At 40.0% G+C, this 26,511-nt stretch overlaps 1 protein-coding gene across 1 annotated transcript in view; it reads left to right on the top strand.

Moving 5' to 3' along the window:
- The window catches only part of CEP85L (centrosomal protein 85 like), a 1,265,215-nt gene that overhangs the window by 823,246 nt on the left and 415,458 nt on the right, over positions 1-26,511 (top strand). Inside the window, exon 6 of the mRNA XM_044074367.1 lies at positions 15,939-16,127. Within this exon, the coding sequence (XP_043930302.1) occupies positions 15,939-16,127 (189 nt within the window). The remainder of the gene's footprint in view (positions 1-15,938; positions 16,128-26,511) is intronic.

Genomic DNA, 26,511 nt, shown 5'->3' with positions numbered 1-26,511 from the left:
CAAAACTTGGTCCAGAATAGATGCTTTTCTAATTTCCATTGCTTTCCTTTCTAACAAATTAAATTATGCTGTATCACCTAAAACTCTTTCAGATCATTCCAAAATTAGACTTTTAATAAGCTTTCAAGCTCATAAACAAAATATTTCCTATTTCAATACCCGGACGTTAAATCCTAAAATTATACCAAACCAAGAAACTACACAAGAAATTCAGAATGTGCTAGCCCAACTTCAGAATGATTTTATATCCGATCAAATTCCATATGACATACAATGGGCGGCTACCAAGGCGGTCATCAGGGGTATTATTATTCAAAAATCTGCATGGCTCAAAAAAAGGATAACAATCTTAAGAATGAACTAGAGTATCAAACAAACACTGCTGAACTAGAACTTCAGGAAAAATATTCTAAAGAACTTGAGGAAAAAATAATTGACAAAAACAATTACACAAATACTATTTAGAAAATATCTCCTTCTTAGAATTAAGGTTGATATATCAGTATTCAGAATGGGCTCAAACACCATTAAAATTCCTAGCTAGACTAATTAACATAAAAAGTGGACCTCCTAGGATCAAAGAAATAAAATATGAAGGACAGGTGAAATATAAGGATCAAGATAATAGTGGATGCTTTTGAAGATATTTATAAGAAATTATACAATATACCCTTATCACCATCTACAGACAGATTTGAGGATTTTATACATAATATAAACTTTCCACAAATTACAGAAGATCAAAGGAAACTCCTAAAATCACCGTTGCAATTAAGAGAGATATAAGCTGCAATAAACAAACTAAAACTAGGTAAATCCCCTGGGCCTGATGGATACACATCTGATTTTTATAAGCTATTCATGGAACCTATCTCCAAAGTGTTATTAAAAGTTTTCAACTATATAATACAATATGGTATAACAGAGAAATACTTAAATAACTCCAAGACAGTGTTGATTCCTGAACCACATTCTGACCCATCAGATCCAGCAAATTATAGACCAATAGCCCTCATAAACACTGATCTTAAGGTATTAGCCCATGTTATAGCAAACAGACTTAAGAATATACTGCCCTCTATTATTTCCCAACAACAAATGGGCTTTGACAAACAGGCAAACAAGTGACAACACCCTCCTCTTAGATACCATTGTAAGACTACTTAATAGTGATAAATGCCCCAGATATGCCCTTACAGTAGATGCAACTAAAGCTTTTGATAGAGTAAACTTACACTTTCTCTTTAATATACTGCCTTTATATGGTTTTCCTCAAGAATTCATTAAAATGATCCAGGTTCGTATCAGAAAGCTTCTACCACTGTACAGGTAAATAGACTTATAACTAACCCTATACTCTTATCCAATGGTACAAGACAAGGATGTCCTCTTTCGCCATACCTATTTAATCTTTGTCTAGAACCCCTCCTTCTGTTTATTTCACAAAAAAACTTTCATCATATTCCCAGAATCCACAATACAAATGTTATATACTCAGCCTTTGCTGATGACTTAAATATATACTTCCAACTCCCCACTACTGACCTCCCAAAAATACTTAGTTATTGATGAGTTCTCGGTAATTTCAAATTATAATTTAAATTTAAACAAGTCACACATATTTCCCCTCAATCCTATAGGTCATAAAGAATTGTACTTTCCTGTGAGTGAGATCAAAATAAACTACCAGATAAAATATCTAGGAATAATATTTACTTCAGACTTCAAAGATATTATAAACAATAACCTAACTACATGGACTAGTATTCAAAACGATATGGATAGATGGAAGAACATTAATATGTCTCTACTGTCAAAAGCTATTTCTGTCAAAATGAATTTTCTACCAAGAATACTCTTTCAATTAAATGCTACCTTTTCAAATATTCCCCAAAACTTCTTCCTTGCCATGGAAAAAGCTATATCAAGATTCTTATGGTATCCCAAATCTACCAGAATTAAATATGCAAAACATGTACTCGCCAAAGATAATGGGGGATTGGGGTTACCTGATTTTAAGCTTTACTATAGTATAATTACTGTATGTATACAGACTAATACAAATAATAAACTATGACTCGTATATAAATACTTGGACACCCCAGTGGACCAAAATCTGGTATGAACAGTTGAAATCCCTTGGCTGTAATATCAAATCCTTACCATTCTTGAATTTAAACCAGGCTAGCATATACACGAAGAATTTACACCCACTAATTAAAAACATGATTCTTACAACACAGAAACTATTTAAATCATTGCAATTAGCTGACGCTTTTGCCCTTATACAACCATTACACCTAAATCCTAATCTACTAATAAATAATAAACCAGTAAATCTAACAAACTACCCCCTGATAAAAAAAACTACACAATATGGGATATATACCAATGGAAAGACTCTAGCACGGAGCAAATGAGACTTGAACTCAAACTTCCTATGAAATATAGTATTATCCTTAACCAACTTCATCATCTTATAAATGCTAAATTCTCACAAATACACACCGACTTACAGAACATAGATTTAGTTAAATTAATACTTCAAAATCTTGCGATTAAAAGGAAAACAATTTCTAGGACTTATAAAATTGTAATGAGTGCAAAACATCAGAATTCTTTATTATTTTCAAACTATTGGCAAATGAAAAAGCAATCACTGACTGAAGAAAATAAGAAACTAGCCATTGAAAATACAATCAAATTCATTCCTTTCAAGAAGCTGTTATATACACAAATTATGGTAAATAACAATCCATATTGTACCTTATCTAAATTAAATAAATTCAATCCTAACTTTTCGCCTATATGTCCCCATTGTCCGGATCAAACAGCTGATATTTTACATGTCATGTGAAACTATACTAAGATATACAACTTATGGTGTTCCTTGAGAGTAAGATTAGAGAAGATGGGATATGAAAAATCAACCCTTACATGGGAGACAGCTATATTGCACATTAGTATCAATCAACTCAATCAATAACTCAAACATGTCTTTACGATGTGTGCCCTTATTAAATTCTTTATTACAAAGAATTGGAATGTCATGTCACCAATTACATGGGAAAATTTTAGCAATCTTGCTATCAAATATATCTCATCTCACAAATTAATTTATTCAAAAACAAAAAACAAACGCTATTACCAAAAATATTGGGGTTACTAGATATAATTCTTGACAAATAAAATTCGCCTACAAATTGTCATGAAAAGTTAACCTTTAAATAAGAAATGAATGTAGTATAACCAGTCTTTCTTGCATCTTCTCCCTTCTCTTAGTATATGTGTAACTAGATATTTTCCCTAAACATACAAATAAATGGTTAAATTTCTATTTTTTACTTTCTGTATAGACTATCCCCTTTTTCACTATCCCTTATGAGACAAATGAACATAAGAATGCTCATACTTTACTTGACGTAGTGACTTCTTGTGTGTATATTGTGTGTGTGTATATATATATATATATATATGTATAATTTTCTTGGAACGAGATTGTCGGTTTTCTTTAGATAGGTATTTGTATTGTTTATTTGTGTTTCTGAGTTACTGTATTGTTATTATTTGAAAAAAGAAAAGTGAAATAAAGAGATTTTGGAAAAAAAAATAGTTCATTGAGACTTTCTGCTGTCATGAAGAGCAAGCAAATGTTTAGGTATATGGCAGTTTTTTCCTTGGCTCACAGTAACTGTCACACTTCTATGTCATTGCAGTGATATTCTTCACTCTCTTTTTCAAAACAGAAATGTATTATAAACAGTCAGCTTGTTCCCTGTGAACGTACAAAACGTAGTACCTGTTAAGACTTTTTCTGAAATGCCGCTTGCAATCTGGTATGAATTGAATTTCTAGAATCACTTTTTCCAGTTCCTAGATGAGTTACCCTAGAGAGAGGGAGAGGTCCTGGTGGCTGCAAGTGCACTAATTCTCAAAAGACAAAACAACTTATTTGCAATTTACTTCTGACACCAGTTATATCGGGAAGCAGTAAATAGATGAGACACAAGACTGCATGCTTTTAACTTCAACATTTGCAGACAAAACACAAGGAATGCCAGACCACATGGTATACATTTATGAATTTTGCTAAAGGCATCAATGTCTAAAAGCTATAATCACATGTATTACACTTCATGTCCTTGGTTTCTATTGACGCTGCACCTTGTGTAAGACTCCATATGAGGAAGACACAATGGCCTTGCAGAACCAGACTAAAAATGTCATGAAGCAGCCGATTCAAGTAATTGTGTTACTACTTGTTTTAGACTAAAAGAAAATTGCATTAATTGATAGTAACAATGCTGTGTTGAGTTTTGTGCTCACAGCAGGTGCAGTAAAATTCATGTGGTGGTCTCAGCTTAACAACCTATCTCTTGGGATGCATTTGTTGTGTACTCCCTTCACAGATAGAAATTTTGTTTCCATGTTCTTGGGAGTCCATCTTCTACTTATTAAGATTCAAGAAGTATACCACTGTGTTCATAAATATGGTCAAATCATACATCGTTTGGCAGGCAGAGCGATTCATTCTGCAGTGTCCAGATAACAGGAGAAGGCAGCACAGCATTGTAGGCTGTAGTTCATACAGTGTTTGAATGCAGTGAACACTGTTCTGGCATTCATTGGGAAGGCCTGGATGCACATCATAGCAGCCTGCATGCTTAGACAGTCCATGGTGCTGTGAGTGAAAAGAGTGTGACAGTGGGAAGCAGTATGGCTCTTGCACAGGTGCCCACATGACTTGTTATTGCTGTCCCACATTGTGCCGCTTTGTGAAAGACAGTATGTGATATAGCAGACCAGGGACCATAGCCTAGCAGGCCGGGTTCTTATTCAATGCATGTTGCTGAGACTGTCAAGTGGGCCTCAGTAAGGAGCAGTAGGTGAGCCTTATAGATATTTGTATATGTGTGAGATATATATATATATATATATATATATATATATATATATGTGTGTGTGTGTGTGTGTGTATATATATATATATATATATATATATATATATATATAAAATTGCACACACACACACATCCTTGTGTGCATGTTTGAGTGTTATGTGAAAGCACATGCCCACTTGTGACACTGAATTTGTGATGTAGTAGATCATTGGTTCACCGCATAGCAGCTTGTGTCCTGCAAAACTGTAGCAATATGGTGGCTTGGCAGTGTGAGGGGCATATCTGTTGTGCCATGTTCCTAATCCTGTGAACCCTGCAGTATAATTGTGTTGAGAGAGATGATTTTAGGCATTGTTGATGTATGAAGATTGTGCTTCTGTGTGGTCTCACATATACGTCTTATATATTTGTTTCTGTATGCAGGTCACTGCTGCATTTTTTTACATCTAAAGGGCAAGCTCTGTGGCTGACCTCACCTCATGCTGTGCTGTGTAGCCCTTTGATATAGCATTAGTGTCACTGGGTTGTGGCACACCATTATCTGGACTACCTGTTTGAGCCATGTATGTGGCCATGTGTTGTTCTTACTTGTCTACCAGCTGTACTGGGCAAAATGTCCACAGTTGTATGTATCTTTGTGCAGTTGGAGCTGAGTCTATGTCTGTGTGCTGGGGTTTGCCTTGCAATTTGTGTTCTTATAAAACACGAAGTCATGGTACCTCTTCTGGCGTATGGTGATGGGGTGGAAGGGTGCATATGAACTCTTGGTAGATTTCTGACAGTATAAGGTGACAGCTTTGTCTATTAATTGCATTGCCTGTGTTCATGCTGAGCTGCATGCTTGCATAAATTCTGTGCATTATAGTTTTTCACTGTTCAATAACTTATCTCAGCTGCAGCAATGGTACCTTGTTTTTCTTTGTTATCTTTGTTTTTTTTTTATTCAGTATATAAATCCTGTATTTTTTTGTCTGCACTTTCAAGTACATTAATCCTACTTACTGGGTTTTATTTCTCTTTATTTTTATTAAATTTGTTTATCATGGTAGGTCAGAGATCCTATTTTTCCTTTTTTGACCCAGAGTAGGGTAGCGTAACAAAAAAGTAGAGCTTTACAATACTGTAACATACGAGCAAAATGGACCCTAAAAGTAGTCTCTAAAAGTAACATGTCTACTGCCAGTTGTGAGGTTACTATGTGTGAAAGAACTATCTGATGTGCAAAAATATACCACAAAAGTGGTGACTGCCACCAGCTGTCTAGTAACAGCAATCCTAAAACTCCTGTCCCCAAGCTCTGTGTATGACTACATTGGCATAACAACCATTTTCAAAGGAAGAGCACATGTCAGTATTGTACCCCAAGAGGGCTGGCAGACCAGACCATTCACCCCAGCAATTTTCAGGTTTAATTTAATATGCATGTCATTTGCTAACTGGGTAAGTGTGTGTGTGTGTGTGTGTGTGTGTGTGTGTGTGTGTGTGTGTGTGTGTGTGTATTTGTTTGTGAAATACATATGAATATATCATACACACATATGTATATGCATAACACGTATGTGTATTTATATTCATATAGATTTTTGAATGAATCCGTAAATCTTGAAAATGTCGCATGCAGTAACCTGCTCATGCTTAGTCAATCGTACACAAACACTGCATCAGTGGACCACCAGTCTCCTGTGCTGGCATCTGGCTGCAGAGGCTAATCCCACAGCTTTGTACTTGAGATTGGTACAGTAGCAATAGCATTGCCCATACACTAAAAGATAATTGAAGTAGGTAGTTACCGTTATTTGACAGGGGATCCTGTGCTGGTGTTACTGCATTCTCAGTTGAGGTCACTGTCCAAAGCCCAGCAGGGCTCGTGTTAGTGTCCGAGAAGTTTCCCTCAGCGTCTTAATCAAAGGGTGGAGTGCATTTCCTATGTGGAAAAACTGTGTAAATTTTCATTGATCATATATTATCAAGTGGGAGAAGTTGGTTTTCCCCATTGAACAAGGTGGTTTAAAATTACCTGATTTGAAGGGATATTTTAGAGTTGCACATTTAACTCTTGTATAACACAAGCAGGAGGTTGTAAGTCAAAGTGGAAAGGGAGGATGATGAAATGGAGCCTGGTTCAAGAAGTAGTGAGGGAGTAGAATTTTGTATGCAGGCCTTCAAGGAGAATAACAACCACCACCACACAGAATAGTGTATTCATAAAGTTGCAGAATGTATTCTAAGAACTAAACCAACATGGGAATGTAGAAAGATTTTACCAATAGGCATTCCTGCTATCAGAGGTATAGAAAGTAGGAAATGGAGGGGGGGTTATTTAAGAAAATTAGCAAAGACCAAGGTTGGGGGAAAATAATTAGAAAGGGAAAGGTAACTGTGGGATGATGAAGCTAACAGAAGATGTTCATCGTGTTATACTGCTGCAGTCATCACACTTGGGTTATCCTGCCGTCAGTCCTGCGTCGGTTGTCGTCGCTTCTTCCCTGACGTCAGTGCGACAGGGGGATAAAAGAGGCAGCCGACACCATTTTCTCCAGTCTTTCTGGCCGTGCGGTGCCCGAAACAGAAGCAGTTTGCAAGTGCCGGTCGGCTAGCTCCTGAGATTTTTGAATCGAATTTCAGCCCGAAGTCTTCTCTAAAGCTAAGTACCCCATTGGGGAAACTTTTCTTGCCTCAGACCGATGTCAGACAAAGTTAATAATTGCATTTCTTTTGGGAAGCAAATACCTCATAAGGATTTTCATTCTTATTGTATTCCTTGCCTAGGCCCAGACCACGACGTCTCTGGTTGTCGGTTTTGTGCTAGGTTCAACAAACGTACAGTCAAGCGTCAGGCAGATTTCACCTGACATTATTTTGGCAGAAAATTTAACTATAGCATGTCGTCGGAGCAACCGACATCAGCAATGATTAAAAAACGCAAGGATAAGGACAGGCAACCAAGGCCAAGACCAGATACCGAGGCCTCAGCAAGGCCTGCCGCCGGTTCTCCAGTTTTCAGCGAGGCGCCTACGCAGCCCCTGACTACCACTGATTTAGAAATTCTGACGGCCTCCCAGACCGAATCAGCTGGGCCTCAGGAGCCGGTTCCATCTCACCCCTCGGACACCAACCCTGAAGGTGATCCGGAGATTTTGGACAGGCCTTCGGTTTCTGAAGGTGTCTTCAAACCGACAACTATCTCTATTAAGTCTTATGCTAAACTTAAAGCCCCCTTAAAAGTTAGGAAACCGGGTCCACAGACTCCCCATGAGGCCCCTATGCCTAAAAAACAGATGCTTAAGATGGCTGAGGATTTAATTACCCTTAACAGGGGTACACAACCCCCTCCTGACAAAAGGCCTAGACTAGAGGAAGATTATCCTTCCTCTGACCAAGCATCCATTTCCTCAGGTAACTCTGAGGACCAGGATTATTCCTTCCCTCCTTATGAAGACTCAGATGCTGAAGAGTCCATTACCTCTGTCTCCCCCCTGAAGACTACTCTTTTGGGGAAACTTTACACACCATGAGGGAATACTTCCACTGGGACGGCCAAGATTACTCTGACTCTAAGAAAAGACTCCATGAGTTTCTTCTTCTTCCACAGCATAGACCCCTTGCAATTCCTCCAGTTTTAGACATTTTGGATGATGTTTACACCAAATCTAGTCTAAACCCAGATTCCTTACCTCCTGCACCAGCTAAACCAGACAGATACTACCAAGTTCCTGATTCTCATAAGTTTCTATATAAAAGCCCTGTTGCAGACCCCGAAACCATTTCCCAGGGTCCCAAAGGGGTTAAGGCCACTACTGCTAAGAATCCACTACCTTCTGAAAGAGATTCCAGAGCATTAGAAAGATGGGGAAGAAAGTGTATACGTCTGCCACTTTGGCCATGAGGGCCTTAAACTGCCAATTCCACATGCTAAAATACCAGCAGTACTTGATTACACAGTTAAAGCAGAAAATGATCCCTCAGACAGATCAACCTGATTTCAAAGAGATGCAGGATTTGCTGCATGCAGCAGAACAGGTGGGAAAGCATACCTTACAGTGTGGTTTTGATTCATTGGAAGCCTCATGTAGAGCAGCTGTCACAGGAACTGTAATACGTAGACATGCTTGGCTAAAAGAGCAAGCCTTACCAGAACATGTCAAAGCAAAGTTATTGGATGCTCCATTGCAGAAAGATGTGTTATTTGGTGTCAAAGCAGAGGAAGTTTTAAAGAAAATGGAAGAAAATGCAAAATCTATGCAGACAGTGAAAGATTTTTTACAGGTACAACCTCCTCGTTTCAGCAGAAACTGGCCATCAAAAAACTGGTCCTTTCCTGCATCAGACAGACCCCAAAGGGGTAGGTACAGACGCCCAAGGGGCAGAGGCCAGCCACAAGGTTCTTTCAGGCCTAGACAATGGCATACAACAACTCAAAAGAGGTGGAGATGAAAGATCTCAACCCTTCAGGAAACAAACACAATGACTTCCCAATTCGCCTGCCAAGCAAAATTGCCCTGGCAGTACCTTTGGGAGGAAAACTGGCTCTATTTCCACAAAATTGGCGCATCATAACAAAGGACAAATGGGTTCTGGATATTATTACCCGAGGCTACAGATTTCATTTTCACACTTTACCATGGATGAGAGGCATGCCAAATCTGCCTCCAAACCAATGGGCAGAGGCACAAACGCAAATTTCAGCTCTCATGGATATGAAAGCAATTCAAAAGGTACCTACAAAGGAGCAAGGTCAAGGTTTTTACTCAAGGCTATTTCTAGTACCAAGAAAGGACAAAGCCTGGAGACCCATTTTAGACCTCTCAATTCTAAACACATACCTGGAGGTACCCAAATTCAAAATGCTCACACTACAGCAGCTTCTTCCCATGCTGGGCAAGGAGTCTTGGCTGGTAACGTTGGACCTCAAAGAGGCATACCTGCATGTCCCTATCAGACAAGATTGCAGAAGATACCTCAGATTTTTGGCAGGTACAACGCATTATCAATTCTCTGCATTGCCCTTTGGCTTATCTACTGCGCCCAGAGTATTTACGAAATGCCTGGCATCAGTAATTGCATACTGCAGACAACGAGGAATACAAATTTATCCATATCTGGACGACTGCCTGATCCAAGCGGACAGCAAGGCCATTCTACTACAGCATCTGGCATTTGTAACAAAGCTGCTAAGTTGCCTAGGGTACACAGTAAACAAAAAGAAGTCAAAGCTAATACCCTCACAAGACATAATATTCTTGGGTGCCAGCTTAAATACAACGGCCCAGATGGCTTATCTCATGCCAGACAAACAAAAACAACTGACTCAATACTTCAAAAAGATGGCAACTTTTACCCAGCTCACTGCAAGGAAAATCCTGCAGGCATTGGGGTTCATGGCATCCTGCATTCAACTAATTCCACATGCAAAGCTGCATATGAGGAAATTACAATGGTACCTGAAAAGTGTATGGACTCAACACAGGCACAGCCTCCAAACAAGTATACCTCTCATTCCCTGCCTTCAAAAGAGTTCCTATGGTGGGCTCAAGCATGTCAAATAAACAAGGGTCTTCCTTTTGTCTTACCTCCAGCAAACCAAACTATGACAACAGATTCTTCAGACTACGCCTGGGGAGCACACATGGCAGGACTGTGCATACAGGGCAAATGGTCTGCAAAACAAATGCATCTACACATCAACCAAAAGGAGATGCTAGCTGTGCAAAATGCACTGACAGCCTTCAAGGACCTCTTGCATCCAGGACAACTACTAATAAGGACAGACAGCACCACAGTTATGGGGTACATAAACAAACAGGGAGGAACACACTCCTACCCTTTATGCAGACAGGCAATGACCTTGTGGAACACAGCATTGACTTACCAAGTACAACTGCAAGCACAATTCCTGCCAGGAAAGGCAAACATATTGGCAGACGAATTAAGCAGAAATTTGGCCGATCCTCACGAGTGGAGACTACACCCACAGGTATTTTCAATGATAACTCAAAGGTGGGGACATCCAGACATAGATCTATTTGCCTCCCCCAACAATTGCCAACTACAGAAATTTTGCACAAGGACTTATCATTCCCTAGCCTGGAAAGTGGACGCCCTATCATTCAGTTGGACAGCATTGACAGTCTATGCCTTCCCACCACTACCTCTCTTGACCAAGGTATTACTGAAAGTCAGATCAGAGAGACCACAAATGATCCTCATTGCTCCGGACTGGCCACGTCAGCACTGGTACCCATTACTAAGGACCTTGACTCACAGCCCTCCATGGATCTTACCTCAATTCCCACTTCTGTTGACTCAGCAAAACTCTCAGATCCTTCACAGTCGGCTCAGGACTTTAAATTTAGCTGCATGGGAGAATACCTTGAATTATCAATCAACACTTCTCTCAAAGGACGTCCTGAATGTCATTTTGGAGGCCAGGAGGCCCAGCACCAGAAAAACTTACTCAGACAAATGGAAAAGATTTTGTGCATGGAACCAGGCTAAATGCCAAAATCCTTGGATACCAAACATTCCTCAAATACTGCAATACTTAACTGAGATGCTACACAAAGGCCTTTCTTTCTCATCCATTAAGATCCATGCTTCAGCCATTTCAGCTCAATATAATACGGATCCTCCTATATTCTCGCACCCTTTACTAAGGCAGTTTTTCAGAGGGGCTAAGAATATAAGACCCCCCCAGAAAACCCCCAACGCCAGCCTGGGACCTCAACTTCGTTTTAGTAAAATTAATGCTGCCTCCTTTTGAACCAGCCTTCTTAGCAGAACTACAATACTTGTCATGGAAAACAGCTCTGTTGCTGGCTATCACCTCAGCACGCAGGGTCTCAGAACTACAGGCACTTATGGCAGTGGAACCTTTCATCATTTTCCATCAGGACAGAGTCTCTTTACGAACTAACCCTACCTTTATGCCAAAGGTAGTATCGAGTGTGGCTTTGAATCAGACCATTCATTTACCCACCTTTTATCCAAACCCCCAGAATAAAGGAGAAAGACTCCTTCACTCTTTGGAGATTCACAGACAGCTACGTTACTATTTGGATAAGACAAAGACCTTCAGAAAAACTGACCAACTCTTTGTATCCTATGCTGCAGGTTCACAAGGAAAGGCTATTTCAAAACAGACCATCTCCAAATGGATAGCACATTGTATCCGCTTTTGCTACTCACACTATGGGAAAGCAGTGCCTGTGAATATTAGGTCCCATTCTACCAGGGCTACAGCAACCTCAGCAGCCTTTCTCAGGGGGGTTCCAACCAAGGACACTCTGGAGGCAGCTACTTGGAGTTCTGTGCACACCTTTACCAAGCACTACCACCTTCCATTATACTCAAAAACCAGAGCTGGTTTTGCCACTGCAGTTCTGCAGGGCATCCTAGCTTCACCTAACCCAGTTTAGTAACAGCCACCCATCCATAGCTTTGGGATTCAACCCAAGTGTGATGACTGCAGCAGTATAACACGATGAACATAGTGCAGTTTTGTACCTACCATAAATGTAGATGTTTGAGTGTATATACTGCTGCAGTCCAGGTTACCCACCCACCATCCCCTCTACATATCGGGGTGTTAGTTATAACTCTATGTACATCAATCTATTGGATGCATGTCTATATGGTGCATTTGCTAACAGCTAGTGCTATTGTTTATCTACTACGGTATTTTTGCATAGTTATTTGTATTGCCTTCCTAGTTGGGGGCACCTGACATCTGGGGCAAGAAAAACTGAAGAAAATGGCGTTGGCTGCCTCTTTTATCCCCCTGTCGCACTGACGTCAGGGAAGAAGCGACGACAACCGACGCAGGACCAAGACTTTGGGATTCGGTCAACTGCGGGACCGCCTGACGGCAGGATAACCCAAGTGTGATGACTGCAGCAGTATATACACTCGAACATCTACATTTATGGTAGGTACAAAACTGTACTTTTGGACTGCATGTGAGACACTGCCTTCCGTCCTAGGGATTGTTAACAAGAGTGTAATAGACAAAGAGAAAGGGATCAGGGCAGAGATTGCTAAATGAATAAAAACAGCTTTGGCAGTGTTTTCAGTTGAGTCTATAACAGAAGTTGCTTTTAAAAACACTATAATTAGTTACAAAGTAACAAGTTAGTTACAAAATAAAAATAAAGGGACAGTTAGTAAAGCATTTAAAATATTGCATGCTAACTATAAGAGGCCAATCATAGGAGGTTAGAAAATATTGGGAAGAGGGAATGGAAAGGCAGTATACAAAGGAACAATAGGTGGACATCTAAATGGAGCCCAAGTATACAGCAAAGTCTGTGAGGTTTAGGATTTTTGTTTGGAAGTGTTTATATCAGTATTTTTATGCCCCAAACAGACTTCAGATAAGTTTTACTCTGGTAGATAGCAAATGCTTCAGGTATGATGGGAAATAGAGAGGCAATTGAATACATACAATGTAAACTGAAGATATTCACAAACCAAATAACCCAGCGAGAGTACGAGCAGCCAAGTTCACTTGGTGAAACACTACTTTATTAAAATAAAAACACAGTGATTAAGCACTTTCATCCCTTTCTTAGGGACTTCTTCAGAACAATACCATCACATTTTCCCAGCATTCAAATACAGCCAACAATAAAAACTAATTGGTTCCTATTAATTACATTATCCTATAAAACCTTCTAAAAGAAACATGCACATTTACTACAAGCATAACGTTTAAGTTAACAGTAAATTAATTTAAAATTGTTAAATGTCACTATATAAAACCTTTTTAGATCATTTTTACCCAGTATATGGTTCATCTTTAAAGTACAATTCAGATTCACCAATTTTAACATTTTAAATGAATTTATTGTTAAACATTATGCTTATAGTAAATGTACATGTTTCTTTTAGAAGGTTTTATAGGGAAATTTATTAATAATATAATTAATAGGAACCGATTCGTTTTTATTGTTGGCTGTATTTGAATGCAGGGAAAATGTGATGGTATTGTTCTGAAGAAGTCCCTAAGAAAGGGATGAAAGCGCTTCACCGTGTTTTTATTTTAATAAAGTAGTGTTTCACCGAGTAAACTTGGCTGCTCGTCCTCCCTTTGAGTTATTTGGTAATTGGATACATGCTTTTTGGGAATGTCATGAACTGGGAGATTCTAAAAACTTCTTACAGAATAATTTTATCAGAAATGTTGGGGGGGGGGGGGGCAAATGGTTGAAATCAGTAAAATGATTCTTTTGAGCAGAGTTGACCAGACATGATAAGGTCTTGCTAAGCTTGATGCTACTGAATATAAAAAAAGTTACTAGAAAGAGGCATCTAAGCCAGCTGTAACTAAAATACTGATGAGTATTGTAAAGGAGACGAAGCAACTTTAAGTGGCATGTTTAGGAAAGAGTAGGAGCAAATAGAAATAAATGGAGTTTGTGGGAACATTATTTATTTATTTACATTTGTTGACTGGGAGTGTCCGACTGGACCTAGGTCCATTTTCAGCAGAGGCCCGGGGAGGAAAGCTCCACAGTTAAAATAAACAGACAGTAGTTGCATTGGATTACATAGTGATTAATTTAACATAGCAATTACTTACAACATATTTACAGATGAAGAACATAGTACATCAGTAGACAACTAGAATCTTTATCTGTGAAGTACATAACAGACATTAACAAATGTTACAATAAGAAGTTCCTGCTGTATAATAAGTACTAGGTTTATAAGCATCTGAGCTTGCTATAATCAAGGTAGTTAGTGGAGTGGAAAGAAAGGTTGTGGTGGGTGATATTAGAGTGGGAGTTGCAAGGGCATAGCCAGCATATTTTTAGGTGTGCTTTTAGTAAAGTTTTGAAGTGGGTGCATGATGGTATGGAGGTAATAAATTCAAGGGAAGGTAGGAATTGAGCAGTTTGTCTAATGGAGTGAATGAAAATAGCTTATGCTTACTACATGAAAATAAAATGTAAGTATAGTTTGTATTCTTTTCTATTATTGTTTGTCACTTTTTAAAAAAGTCATGTTTAATAAAGGTGTTTAAAAGGGGCATTAATAATGTCAGTAAATGATGACTTTGGAATAAGGTAGCAGTGTTGTATAATTATATTGTGGAAAAGTGAAAGGTTATTCATACCTAGAATAGATTGACCAGCAGTGTCTACCCTAGGCAGTTAAAGAAATTGGTTCAGAGACCATCATGCCAACTCTTTCACACTGGCATGTATATTTGAAGTGTAATCTAAGCTGTTTATCATTGGGTAATTAATTTTGCAGCATCTAGTTTTATTTTCACCCAATATTAAAATATAAACAGTGTGGAATGTTGGATGTATGCAGTGGAGTGTTTTAATGTAAATGTATGCTCAGAGTGAGTGCTCAGCAATTTCTTTCTCATTTTTTTTGCTATTTTTAGGTTAGATTGAGATTATGAATGGTTAAAGGCAGTGAATTGTAAACTGGATTGTAGCATAGAACATTAGCTTTACAGCTGCTAGCTGTTCTTATGAAAACAAGTTGTTCCTTTGTCCTTGTGTATTAATAGCTTCATATACAGTTTGAGAAGAGGCTTGTTCCTTTGGAAGAGCATTTACTTGAAATGTCTTTGTTTAATTATAAAATCAAAGATAAGCTATGCCCTTTATGGTGCTGCAACATTTAAATGTGCTTTAATAAGTGACATGTTGGCATTCAGCATAAATGCATCTCTTCAGACAGTGAATAGCTTAAAAAAAAAACAAATTCCCATATAGGGAATTGTACGGAACTCTTTTTGTAAGTCCTAATCAATGTTTCAGGGCAGCATGATGCTATGGAGGGTTGGATATGCAATTGATGTATTACTAGGGCATAGTTTTGTAAGCACAGTATACTCCAGATATAACTAAGGAGTACTTCTGTTTTAGCTTTACAGTTCGTAGGTGTAGTTTGACGATGATTGCACCCCCTGCTGGTGCTAGCAAAGCAGTACTGCTCCAGTCATCCTTGTTCATTGGTAACACCCCAAAGGAAAGTAAAATAAATGATCAACATTTTAACCAAAGTTGTAATTTTTTAAAGGAGCCCAAGTTCGAATGTGCACACCACTTGAAGTCTGCATTTCCTGGACGATCCAGTACCCTTCAGAATGAGAAAGAAGAACTACGGCAGAAGCTTGTTGCAGCAGAGCAGGAGGTTCTACACATCAGTGAGTACTTGAAGCAGAGCACGCACAAGTACAGTGAAGAAATTAAAAAGCTAGAGGAGAAGGTAAGCACCACCTTCCTAAATTCATATTTGCCATGCTTTTATCTGACGGATGCTTTCTTTTAATTTTGTAGTTGTTTTTATGCTGTTCTATAAATTATAGAGCCCTCTGCTAGGCCTGATTGTCATAGCTAACTGAGAATAATTTCATTAGATTGACACAGTTAGCCACAGGCAAGTTTGCAGTCTTAATTGTTTCAGCTCCTAAATGTTTTTGTACCTCCATATGGAATGGTAGCTGAAGTCACCTTTACACAAGACAGATTTATATTTGTAGGAAAGTGGAGTACAGTATCTCCGATCATCTACTTGCATTATCACTGATTGCAGAAGGGTTACTGAATGCAGCAAGTGACCCTGTCTTTGGTTGGTATATGTAAGCAGTAAGTCATGATGGGGCTTGTATTGTTAAACATAATTTAATTTTCAGTATAGCCAAAAGGCATGTGAAACGCATGTAACCCACCTGCCAGATGCAGTGAGTTACTTTAATATGTAATGCATTTAGTATTATTATTATTATGAATATTATTTTATTTTGTTGGCTGATTCAGCCTTGTGGGGGTAGAGTTTTTTTCATCTGGAGACTCTGAGGAGAAAAACTCTACAACACAAAAAGGACAGGCACAATATAAATTACAATGTTTAGCAAATGGAAGACTTTTGTAGGTCTGCATTTATTAGGTACACAACTTCATACAGTTCAGAAATTAGTCATGCAGTAGAATCTGCAACAGTCACATAAAATGATGGATTGTGCATTAGGAGAGCATTTGGAGTGTTGGTAAGTGTCAGTAACCCTTTCAGACTGATACAGTCATTAATAAGAAATTACTATACATTATGGGAAAAGTTGCTGAATTAGGTGGGGGGGTAGAAATATATAAAACAGAGCTGCAAGTTACATCATTAGATGTCCAACCACCTTCTATTAATAACACTGAAATCCTTATTTCTAAACTCCAGATCAACACCTGTAAATCCATCTATATCATATGCTCCTATCTCCCTCCTGGTAACAATATAAACACCCTAGAACATATCCTTTCCTGGCTCTCAACTAACTTCCCACAAGAAACCAGTGTCCTGTGTGACTTTAATATTGACTGGAACACCTGCATCTCAGCCAACCAGATTACCCATATAAACCTTTATGTTTTTTCTCCAAACTATTACCTCCTCCACCAGGATCCATAAACCTAACAATAAAGAAACCACTCTGGACTGGATACTAATAAATAGTCACCCCCTCTCATGTAAAGCTGGTATCCTTCCTGATGTCAGTGACCGCTCACTGACCTACGTAATCAGGCAAAAGATCAATACTCTCAAACCATCCTTATATAAAACTATTTGATCCAACAAAAACTTTAACCCTATTAACTTCCAAACTGAACTTAAAGCATGTGATTGGTCACCCCTAAGACACCTCCAATTAGACAATCCTGGACTATCATGCCCCTTCCTGCTCAATCAGAAATAGGACTAAAACTGCTCCATGGCTTACAAAAGAAACAAGGCACAAAATTCTACTGAGAAATAAAATCTGGGCCAAATGGCGAACAACAAAAAACCCAGCTGATCATCTAACATTTAGCTGAGAAATACTACCAAAAAATCAATACCTCTAGATAAAAAAAAACTTTTACCATCACAACCAGCAAACCCACCAACATAAACCTCAAAAGTTCTGGGCAGGTATAAACAGACTCCTACATCCAGGTCAGTCCAAAACTCCCACCCCAACAAGGCTCCACCCATGAGAATCCCAAGCATATTGCTAATGCCTTTAATACCTTCTTTACTGAGGCAGTCCAATCTCTAGCTAATTCATTACCTCCTGTTAGCACAAGCTTGTCATCCTCCTTGACTAGTTTACCTCCCTCATTTCATTTACAACCAGTCCTAATATCCCTCATCTGCACTCTTCTTCAAAAATGAAAACCTTGTACCCCCTCAAGTGACCTTCTATCAGCAGAATATCTACAGATGGCTGCAGCAGTAGTAGCCTTTCCTATTTCCATCCTAATAAATAGAACCATTACTGAAGGAGCCATCCCATCTATCTGGAAAATATCCCACATTATCCCACTGCATAAGGGTGGCAACTCAACTGAACTCTCAAACTACTGCCCAATAGCTTTACTGTCTCCTTTAGCAAAAATAATGGAGAAATGTATCCGCCAGCAACTACTAGACCACTTACTACAAAATAGCTTACAAGCTAACTGTCAGCATGGCTTCAGGCCTTTCCACAGTGCCACCACGGCCCTCTTATCCTTTTCTGACTGCATTAACAAAAATCGTAACAAAAATACTCTATCCTGTGCACTCTTTATCGACCTGTCAAAAGCCTTTGATATGGTTAACCATCAGCTACTTATGAATATACTTGAGTCTGTGTCACTAGATACACAGGCATTTCAATGGTTTAAATCCTACCTAGAAAACAGGCTGTGCTTTGGGAGAATAATCTGTCCTCTCACCTTCCTATTACCCTAGGCGTCCCTCAAGGTCCAATCTTGGTCCCTCTCCTTTTCTCAATTTTTATCAAAGATCTTAATCTAATAATTCCTCAAGCTACATGTATACAATATGCTGACAACTCCACACTAATATGTTCAGCCACCTCTGCACCTGAACTCCAGTCCCTTACCCAAACAGTGCTTAACATAGTAGAAAGCTGGTTCTTACAGCCTAGCCTCCTCCTGAACCCCAAAAAGACAAAACTACTGCTCTTTACTCCCACACAAAAGTCCTCCCCAATTGACTTCACAGTTATATCCAACAATGGCATCGTATAACAATAGGCCATAATCTTAACTTTGACACACACACACACACACACACACATTAACACAACAATAAATTCAGTTAACAGAAAACTAGGCTCCCTCTACAGGATTAAACTCTTTCTTACTCCAACAGCTAGAACAACTGTTGCCCATACCCATTTAATCTCTACCCCTCCTCTACGCCTCTCCCATTTATACCAACCTATCAAAAAACAACCTTAACAAACTGGCTACCTCCTACAATAACATTGCTAGATTTGCTCCCGGTTCCTCATTTAGAACTCACCACTGTCAAAACCTAAAGCAACTAGGTTGGCTGGAACTACATAATCAACTACAGTTTCACCAACTTACAGCCCACTTGTAATAATACTCCAATACTTACTAGCCTTCTAACCCCTTATAATAATCTGGCAACCCTTTGCTCAGCCAATAAAGTACTAGTATCTACAGTTAAATCCAAAAATAAGGCTGGGGATTCACTATTCTCCAACACCGTGGGTAAATCCTGGAATCTGCTTCCCAGGGAACTCTCATCTCTCTCCTCATTGCAACTGTTCAAAAAAGCAACTTAGAGAATACCTTAAAAAACACTGGTTATGTCCATGTAATAACCCAGACTAATAATACCCTCCGCTATGTCTAAACCTATCTAACCATTTGCAATTTTTATCCAACTGTTTCATTAGCCTCAGAGAGTAGATCCAGTTAAGCTAACTAAAGTCTTTAACAACTTACTCTTATATAGGAACCACTACAGAGTGTGAACTGGTATAGTAAGTATTTTTACTGTATGAACATGTTTTCACCAATATATTCCTATAAAGACCTGCTTTACCTTTCTTCTTATCATATGCTACTTTAAAGTTGCTATGCTGCTATATAATTAATTGTATTCTACACTGTAAAATACTACTGTACCTGAAGTTGCTATTATTTGTTAGTGTGTTCTCATTTCTCTTTCTTATTATATGCTACTTTAAAAATTGCTATTCTGGTATATAACAATTGTATTCTTCACCTTAAATTAGTACTGTACCTGAAGTTGCTAATATTTTTTGATTATGTGGTGCTTATCTCCCCGGGCCTCTACTGAAAATGGACATATATCCATTTAGACTAGCCTGGTCAACAAATGTAAAATAAATAAATAAAAATAAAATAAAAATTATGTGGTGGGTATTGGGTATGAGATTAGAGGGCAGGTACTGATTTTTCAAGAGGTTCATTATTCATGCCATAATATAGTTTGTTGTTATTGCAATGTATTCGCCTTCTGGTCAAATAGGAGCATAATTTGAACAGTAATACATGCTAAGATATGCTTTTATGGGGTGATATGTACATTTTCTGGGGTATAGTTAAGCGGCAAGCCAAATAATTAATGCTGTGTTTCCCAGTATTGCACTTATCTCACTGCAATATATAGAGTTTCTTATACTAATAAGGTGGTCTCATGATTTTGGAAACTATTTAAATAATTTTAATTTCCTTATGTTGTAAAATATCCCCCTCATAACTGTTGTCATCCATTCATTTTTTTAATCCTTTGTCCTGGTGAGGGTCACAGTTTGAAGCAAGCTGAAAAGGGTAGATTAAACTTTATTTCCTAAAACATCCCCAAGCTCATTCATTCATTCTGAAGCAAGCTGAATGTTGTAATCTTTCTAATATGTCCTGAATCTTCCTCTTGGCCTTCTCCCAATGGATGGTATCTGGCACAAGCATTCGTGGGGCATTCTTAGTAGGTCCATAAACAATGTTCGCTTCTCTCAACCCAGAAGAGCAGGTGGCTGAACTCAAGGATCCTTCAACATTTCCCACCTCCTTTGTCAGATGAGCTTAGCCACTTGTATCTACGATATCATTCTTTTAGATTCCTAGGTAAGTACTTGGCTAGCTGCCTTTGTGGGCCATTTTAAGCCTAGTCAGTTTCTCTCTTTATTCTTGAATCAACTTGTCCCATTTCATTAGAGTCCAGTCTTAACCACCCCATGGTCAATAATTATACATTACCCTTAAGTGAGAATAACTAGGATTGTGCCGTAGATAATTTAGGGGTACCCATGCATGAGGTGTAAAGTTTTTAGAAGATGTCTCTGCCCATTAGTAGTACAAGGGGCAGTTCAAGGGTAAATTTTCTATTTACATTCCATAGATCCAAGTTGCACTTGAATATGGACAGGGATGAACTTTGTTTTATGTAGATGGGGAGTCTATTCCAAAGCAGAGTTCTGCTCTGCAAGGTATAACTGTCCCTCCAAATCATTCTGTTGATGTTGCAGAAGAGGTTTAGATCCCTAGACCAAGTATTTCTGATAGCATTTGACTTGATGTGATGTGCAGTAAATCCATCAGCAGTGGGTTGTGGAAGATGCTTTGCACGACAGACGCAGGTCACCTCTTAGCAGTCTGCAGGATACCGAGTATATTGACTGGTCTTTTGAGTCAGTCCTTGTAGGACATGTTGTTTAGGTCTTGTGTCCTTTAAGTAAGATATCTCTATGGACATTCCAGTTGTGTGTGTCTGGACAGATGCACGCCAAAGGGGGAATTATACTCCATGAGTGGACTACTGATGGCTGAGTAAAAGAGGACAATGACATCCCTAGATCTAGACACAAGCCCTTTGTTTATAAGCTGTGCAATATAGAAGGACTTTCATACAACATTGGACATGTTGGTCAAAAGTTAGTTCACTGTCCACTCCACATAAGTTCCCAAATCCCGAACAAATGGATCAGCTCTTAGGGCTGTAGTTTGTAGAGGACTGCCCAAAGGATACAGAAATACATTTTTTTGGCATGTAGTTTCAGCCCATAACTTTGGCACCCATTATTTATTCGTAACAAACCTTCCTACAGGAAAGCTAGGTCATTTGGATATTTATTGAGTGATCCTAGCTTGTAGTTATCTGCAAACTTAGTCAGCCCTTTAGTATTGGCTTTTACTTCAGAAAAGTAGAGTTCAGACAGGAAAGGTCCCAGCACAGAACCCTGGGGGGGGCTCCACTGGAGACTGGTCTCTCTCTGTGGAAGTAACTTTCTCTAGCCTGATTTCCTGCATACTGTCTTTGCGCCAGTTGTGTTAACCAAAACTTGTGAGGATGGGGACATAGTTTGATCTTCAAGTTGAGAGAGATTTGGCGTAATAGTTGGTTAAGGTGTTTTCCTCACAGACACAGGGTACAGGGTTCACCCTTGAAAGGAAATTGGCTAGGCTTAAAATGGCCTACAGGAGCAGCTAGCCTAGCACTTACCCATGAACCTAGTTTCATCCTTTGACTCTGCTTTTGCTTCACCTACAGCAGTTCACTACAAAACCTTCGGTAATTCTGCCACTGTATCCATACATTGGTCTGTCTTCTGATTCTAATTACCCATACTCTTTTGGGGTAGCTCTTTGTTTTTCAACTGCAGAGGCATATCTCTAGAACTTTGTTTCATTGCCCAGTAGGTTACAGATTAAGTTCATAGGTTCGTACTAGGCTATCTGCCCTAGGGCATTTATAAGCCTAGCCAGAGTGTATGTGGCTTACACCACCCCTTAGGATGAGAATACTACACCCTTTTAGGGTTTAGTTTACTATGCCTCTGTCTAGTAGTGACACAGAGATGACCCCCGGGGTAAACCTACGATCTCCCATCCACTCATCGAGATTTCTCTTGAATAGAGTCAGTGAGGGGCTCTGCCTAACATGGACTGGGATTCTGTTCCAGAGTGTAGGGAGCCTCTGGGTTATGAATCTGTTCCTCCAGCACGTTCTATTTATTTCTGTGTTGAGGTTTAAGTCACTTGTTCTCGTGGCTCTGATGGATTTGGATTTTCTGAGGTGGAGCATGTCCATTAACTCAGGATTGGATATTGCCTTGTACGTCAGGCACAGATCACCTCTGAGTAGTCGGTATGCGACTGAATAGAGCTGGAGTTTTTTCAGTCGGGCAGCATATGGCATATGTTTAAGACCCTTTATCCTCTTGGTGAGGAACTTTTGGGGTCTTTCCAACTGCTGCAGATGTCGGGTGAGATACATCCCAAATGGGGCATTGTACTCAATCATTGGCCTGATAAGAGAAAAGTACAGGGGCACAATGACCTCTCTTGATCTAGATGTGAAACCCTTCATGATAAGGTGGGCAATATAGAAGGTCTTCCTAACCACTTTGGCAATGTGAGTGTCAAATGAGAGGTTTCTGTCAACCTGGGTCCCTAGGTCCCTGATTACCTCTTCCGTACTTAATGGATTACCTCCTATGTGGTAATTTGTAAGTACCTTGTTTTTCCCAAAGGGTATGACTATACATTTTTTGGCGTTCAGCTTAAGGCCATGGCTCTGGCACCAATTATCCGTTTCTATGAGGCCTCTCTGAAGGATGTTTGTGTCCGCTGGAGTATCAATTATGGCGCCCAGTTTGCAGTCATCTGCGAACTTTGTCAGCCACAATCCTCCTATGTTTGCCTGTACCTCGGAAAAATAAATGCCGAACAGGAGGGGTCCCAGGACTGAGCCCTGTGGGACACCGCTTGTGACTGGCTTAGAGTCTGACATAGCTCCAGCAACTCTGACCTTGTGGGTTCTGTCCTTGAGCCAGTTTGCAACCCATCTTGTGACATATGGGTTTACATTTAAGCTGGTGAGTTTGTGTATGATGCCCGAGTGGGGTATTGTGTCAAAGGCTTTTGCAAGGTCAAGGTAGGCTGTTTGAACTGCCTTACCCTCATCAATGGCCTTAGTGACTGTTTCAAAAAAGTCGACCAAGTTCAAAAGGCAGGATCTGCCCTTGACAAAGCCAAATTGGGTAGGATCCAATGTCTGTAGGTCCCCAATGTCTTTGTTTATGAGTTCCATAATGATCCTCTCCATAGCTTTGCAGACCAGGCTCGTCAAGCTTATGGGGCGGTAATTTCCAGGGTCCGTAGAAGCACCGCCTTTGTGAAGTGGGACCACTGTTGCCGTACTCCACTCTTTGGGTACGTATCCTGTGGTAAGGCTAAGATTAAACAGCAGCCTTATGTGTGGGTTTAGTTCCTCTTGGAGTTCATGTAGCACACAGCCCGGGACACCATCCGGTCCCATTGATGCTGTGTTTTTAGCTTTAGAGAGGGCGGCTGCTGGGATAGTTATTTCTCCTTGGGGGGGGAGGAGAAATTTGCACTGAACCTGTCTGCCAGAATGTTGGCGATGTCAGTGGGTTCAGTGTATTTTGTGTCATTTTGGACTAACTCTGAGCATATCTGAGAGTTTCCACCCAGGTTTCTAACATAGCTAAAGAAGGCCTTGTGATTGTCTTTTGTGTCTTTTGCGATTTTTCTCTCAAAGTTGGCCTTGGATGATTTTATGAGTGATCGTAGTTTTTTGCTAGTACTGATCAGAGATGCCTTCCCTTTTAGGGATTTTGCTCTGTCATGTAGTAGCTTCCTCCTCCTGTTGTAAAGTTTGTTTATGGCTGGGGTCCACCAGACCGGGCGCCTGCCTTTGGGGGAATGGGTCTTGGTTTTATTTGGGATTGCATGATCCATGCATTCTTGAAGGTGCCCATAGAAGGCATTTGCAAAGGATTCAGCAGTGTGGATTGTGGTTTCCACTGGCCCAGGGGCCTTGAATGATACCACTTCAGTCTTAAGAAGTGTGAAGTTTGCTTTCGAGAAATTCTTCACTGTGGTCTTTTGTGCAGGGGGTGGGGGAGGGATGTGGATTTCCAGTGAAATTAATTTATGGTCTGATCTTACCAAAGAGGGATGTACTTCCGGTGTGGAGCATTTTGTCCCCATGTTTGTGATGATCAGGTCTAGTATATTGTCTCCTCTTGTGGGAATGGTAACTAGTTGTTCCATTGCATTTGAGTTTATGAATTCTATGAACCTTTGGGCTAGGGTGTTGGGGCTTGAGTAATGTTCCCAGTCTATGTTTGGGTAGTTGAAGTCTCCCAAAATGATGGTATTTGGAGAGACATTCATACTCTCCAGTGTCTTCAGGAAGGCTGTGTGGGGTTCCTGAGTTTGAGAGGGTGGTCTGTAGCATGCTACAAACTGTAAGGCAGTTTTGCCTATGGTTAGTTGCACCTGGATAGTCTCCAATGCTTCATGCGTTGCCACTAACCTGGAGGTGTGGGTATCTTTGATGAAAATGGATACTCCCCCTCCTTTTGTGGTAAAACCTGATAGTGCTGGGGTGCTCTCAGGAGCCTTGAACCAGGTTTCAGTCACTGCACAGACATCGATGTTCTCCATACTGAGGAGGGCTTCGAGGGCGTGCATCTTGAGGTTTAGACTTCTGGCATTGAGCAGCATTACCCTTAGTTTTTTTCCACTTGTGTTTTCTAGGGAGGTAGTTTTGTCATTTGAACCTTGCCTAAAAAAGGCACTATGGGGGTGGCAAGAGCCTTGGCCAATATCCAGAAGCCCAGGGGTGACAGGTGCAAACCATCCCTTGCGAAGCAGCGTGGCTTGTCAAGCATGTCATCCCAAGCAGACAGACACTGGATCCCCTTAGAATGACACCAGTAATTTAGCCAATTGTTAAAACTGATCATTTTGTCTTTGTACTGTGGCATCATTCTTGGTGAGGGTAAGATGCTGCTCAGGGTCAGGGTCATACCGGCCTGGGCTACATAATCAGAGAGCTCCTCTATGTCTCTTTTCATGTAGTCCAGGGAGGTATGCCTCGGTCGTTCACACCGGCATGTACAATGACTGAGTCATATTTGTCCTTGCTGTGGAGTGACCTGAGTGCTTGTGTTATGTGGCGGATTCTAGCTCCCGACAGGCAGCTTACTGTGACCCTCTCCTTGTTCAGTCTGGTGAGTGGGACGTCAGTGTGCCTGACTATGGAGTCACCTATTACAAGTGTGTCTGGCATGTTGTTTGGCCTTAAGGGCTGCGACTGTTTAGCACACTGACTTTGTGAATTATGTGTTGCATGTGTTATGTCTTGAGGTGGTGGTTGCTTGGGTGTCTGCTTTGGAGGCCTCTGTTGTTTTGGTAGATTTTTAATCAGCGCCTCCGAGTATGTTTTTGTGTGTTTATGTGTTTGGTTTGCAGTTGTGATAGTTCTATGTGAGACTGGGTTTGTGGTGTGCATGGTTACCTTCTCTTCCTGACTGGTCTTCCCAGTACTGAATTGAGAGAGCTCAGCCTCCAGTTTGGCTATATAGTTGCATCTCACGCATATATTTGTATTTGTTGGGAGGAGGAGAGGGTTGTCTGTGTACATGAGGCAATTGTAACATTGCCTCAAGATTCCCAGATTCACCAGCTGAACAGGAGAGGACGCCAGCAACTGACCCTTCAACATGCTAGAAATAGTGAAAAAGATTGCTGTGTAACTGAGTCAGAAAGGACCTATAGGGAAATGGGTACTCAACAGAATTTAGGTGAATAAAGTACTTTTCGTTTGTTTAAGAGTGCTTTACCTGTATACAAAATGTTTTAGGAGCAAGTGCTGAGCTTTTCAGATAGAGTATAGGCTGTTTAGATTGCAAGTAGAACAGTTCTAAGGGAAAAATTGAAGAGCAGACTTGGCGGAGCCAGAAAAAGTTTAACTGGCGCTGCGCTATGCATACGACCCCGCAAAGCCGTGCAAATGCAGATTT

This window comes from Protopterus annectens, chromosome 1.part1 (genome assembly GCF_019279795.1).
Source record: "Protopterus annectens isolate FY-2018-M chromosome 1.part1, PAN1.0, whole genome shotgun sequence".
Classification (NCBI taxonomy): Eukaryota; Metazoa; Chordata; order Ceratodontiformes; family Protopteridae; genus Protopterus; species Protopterus annectens.
This window is presented reverse-complemented; position numbering and strand designations above follow the sequence as displayed.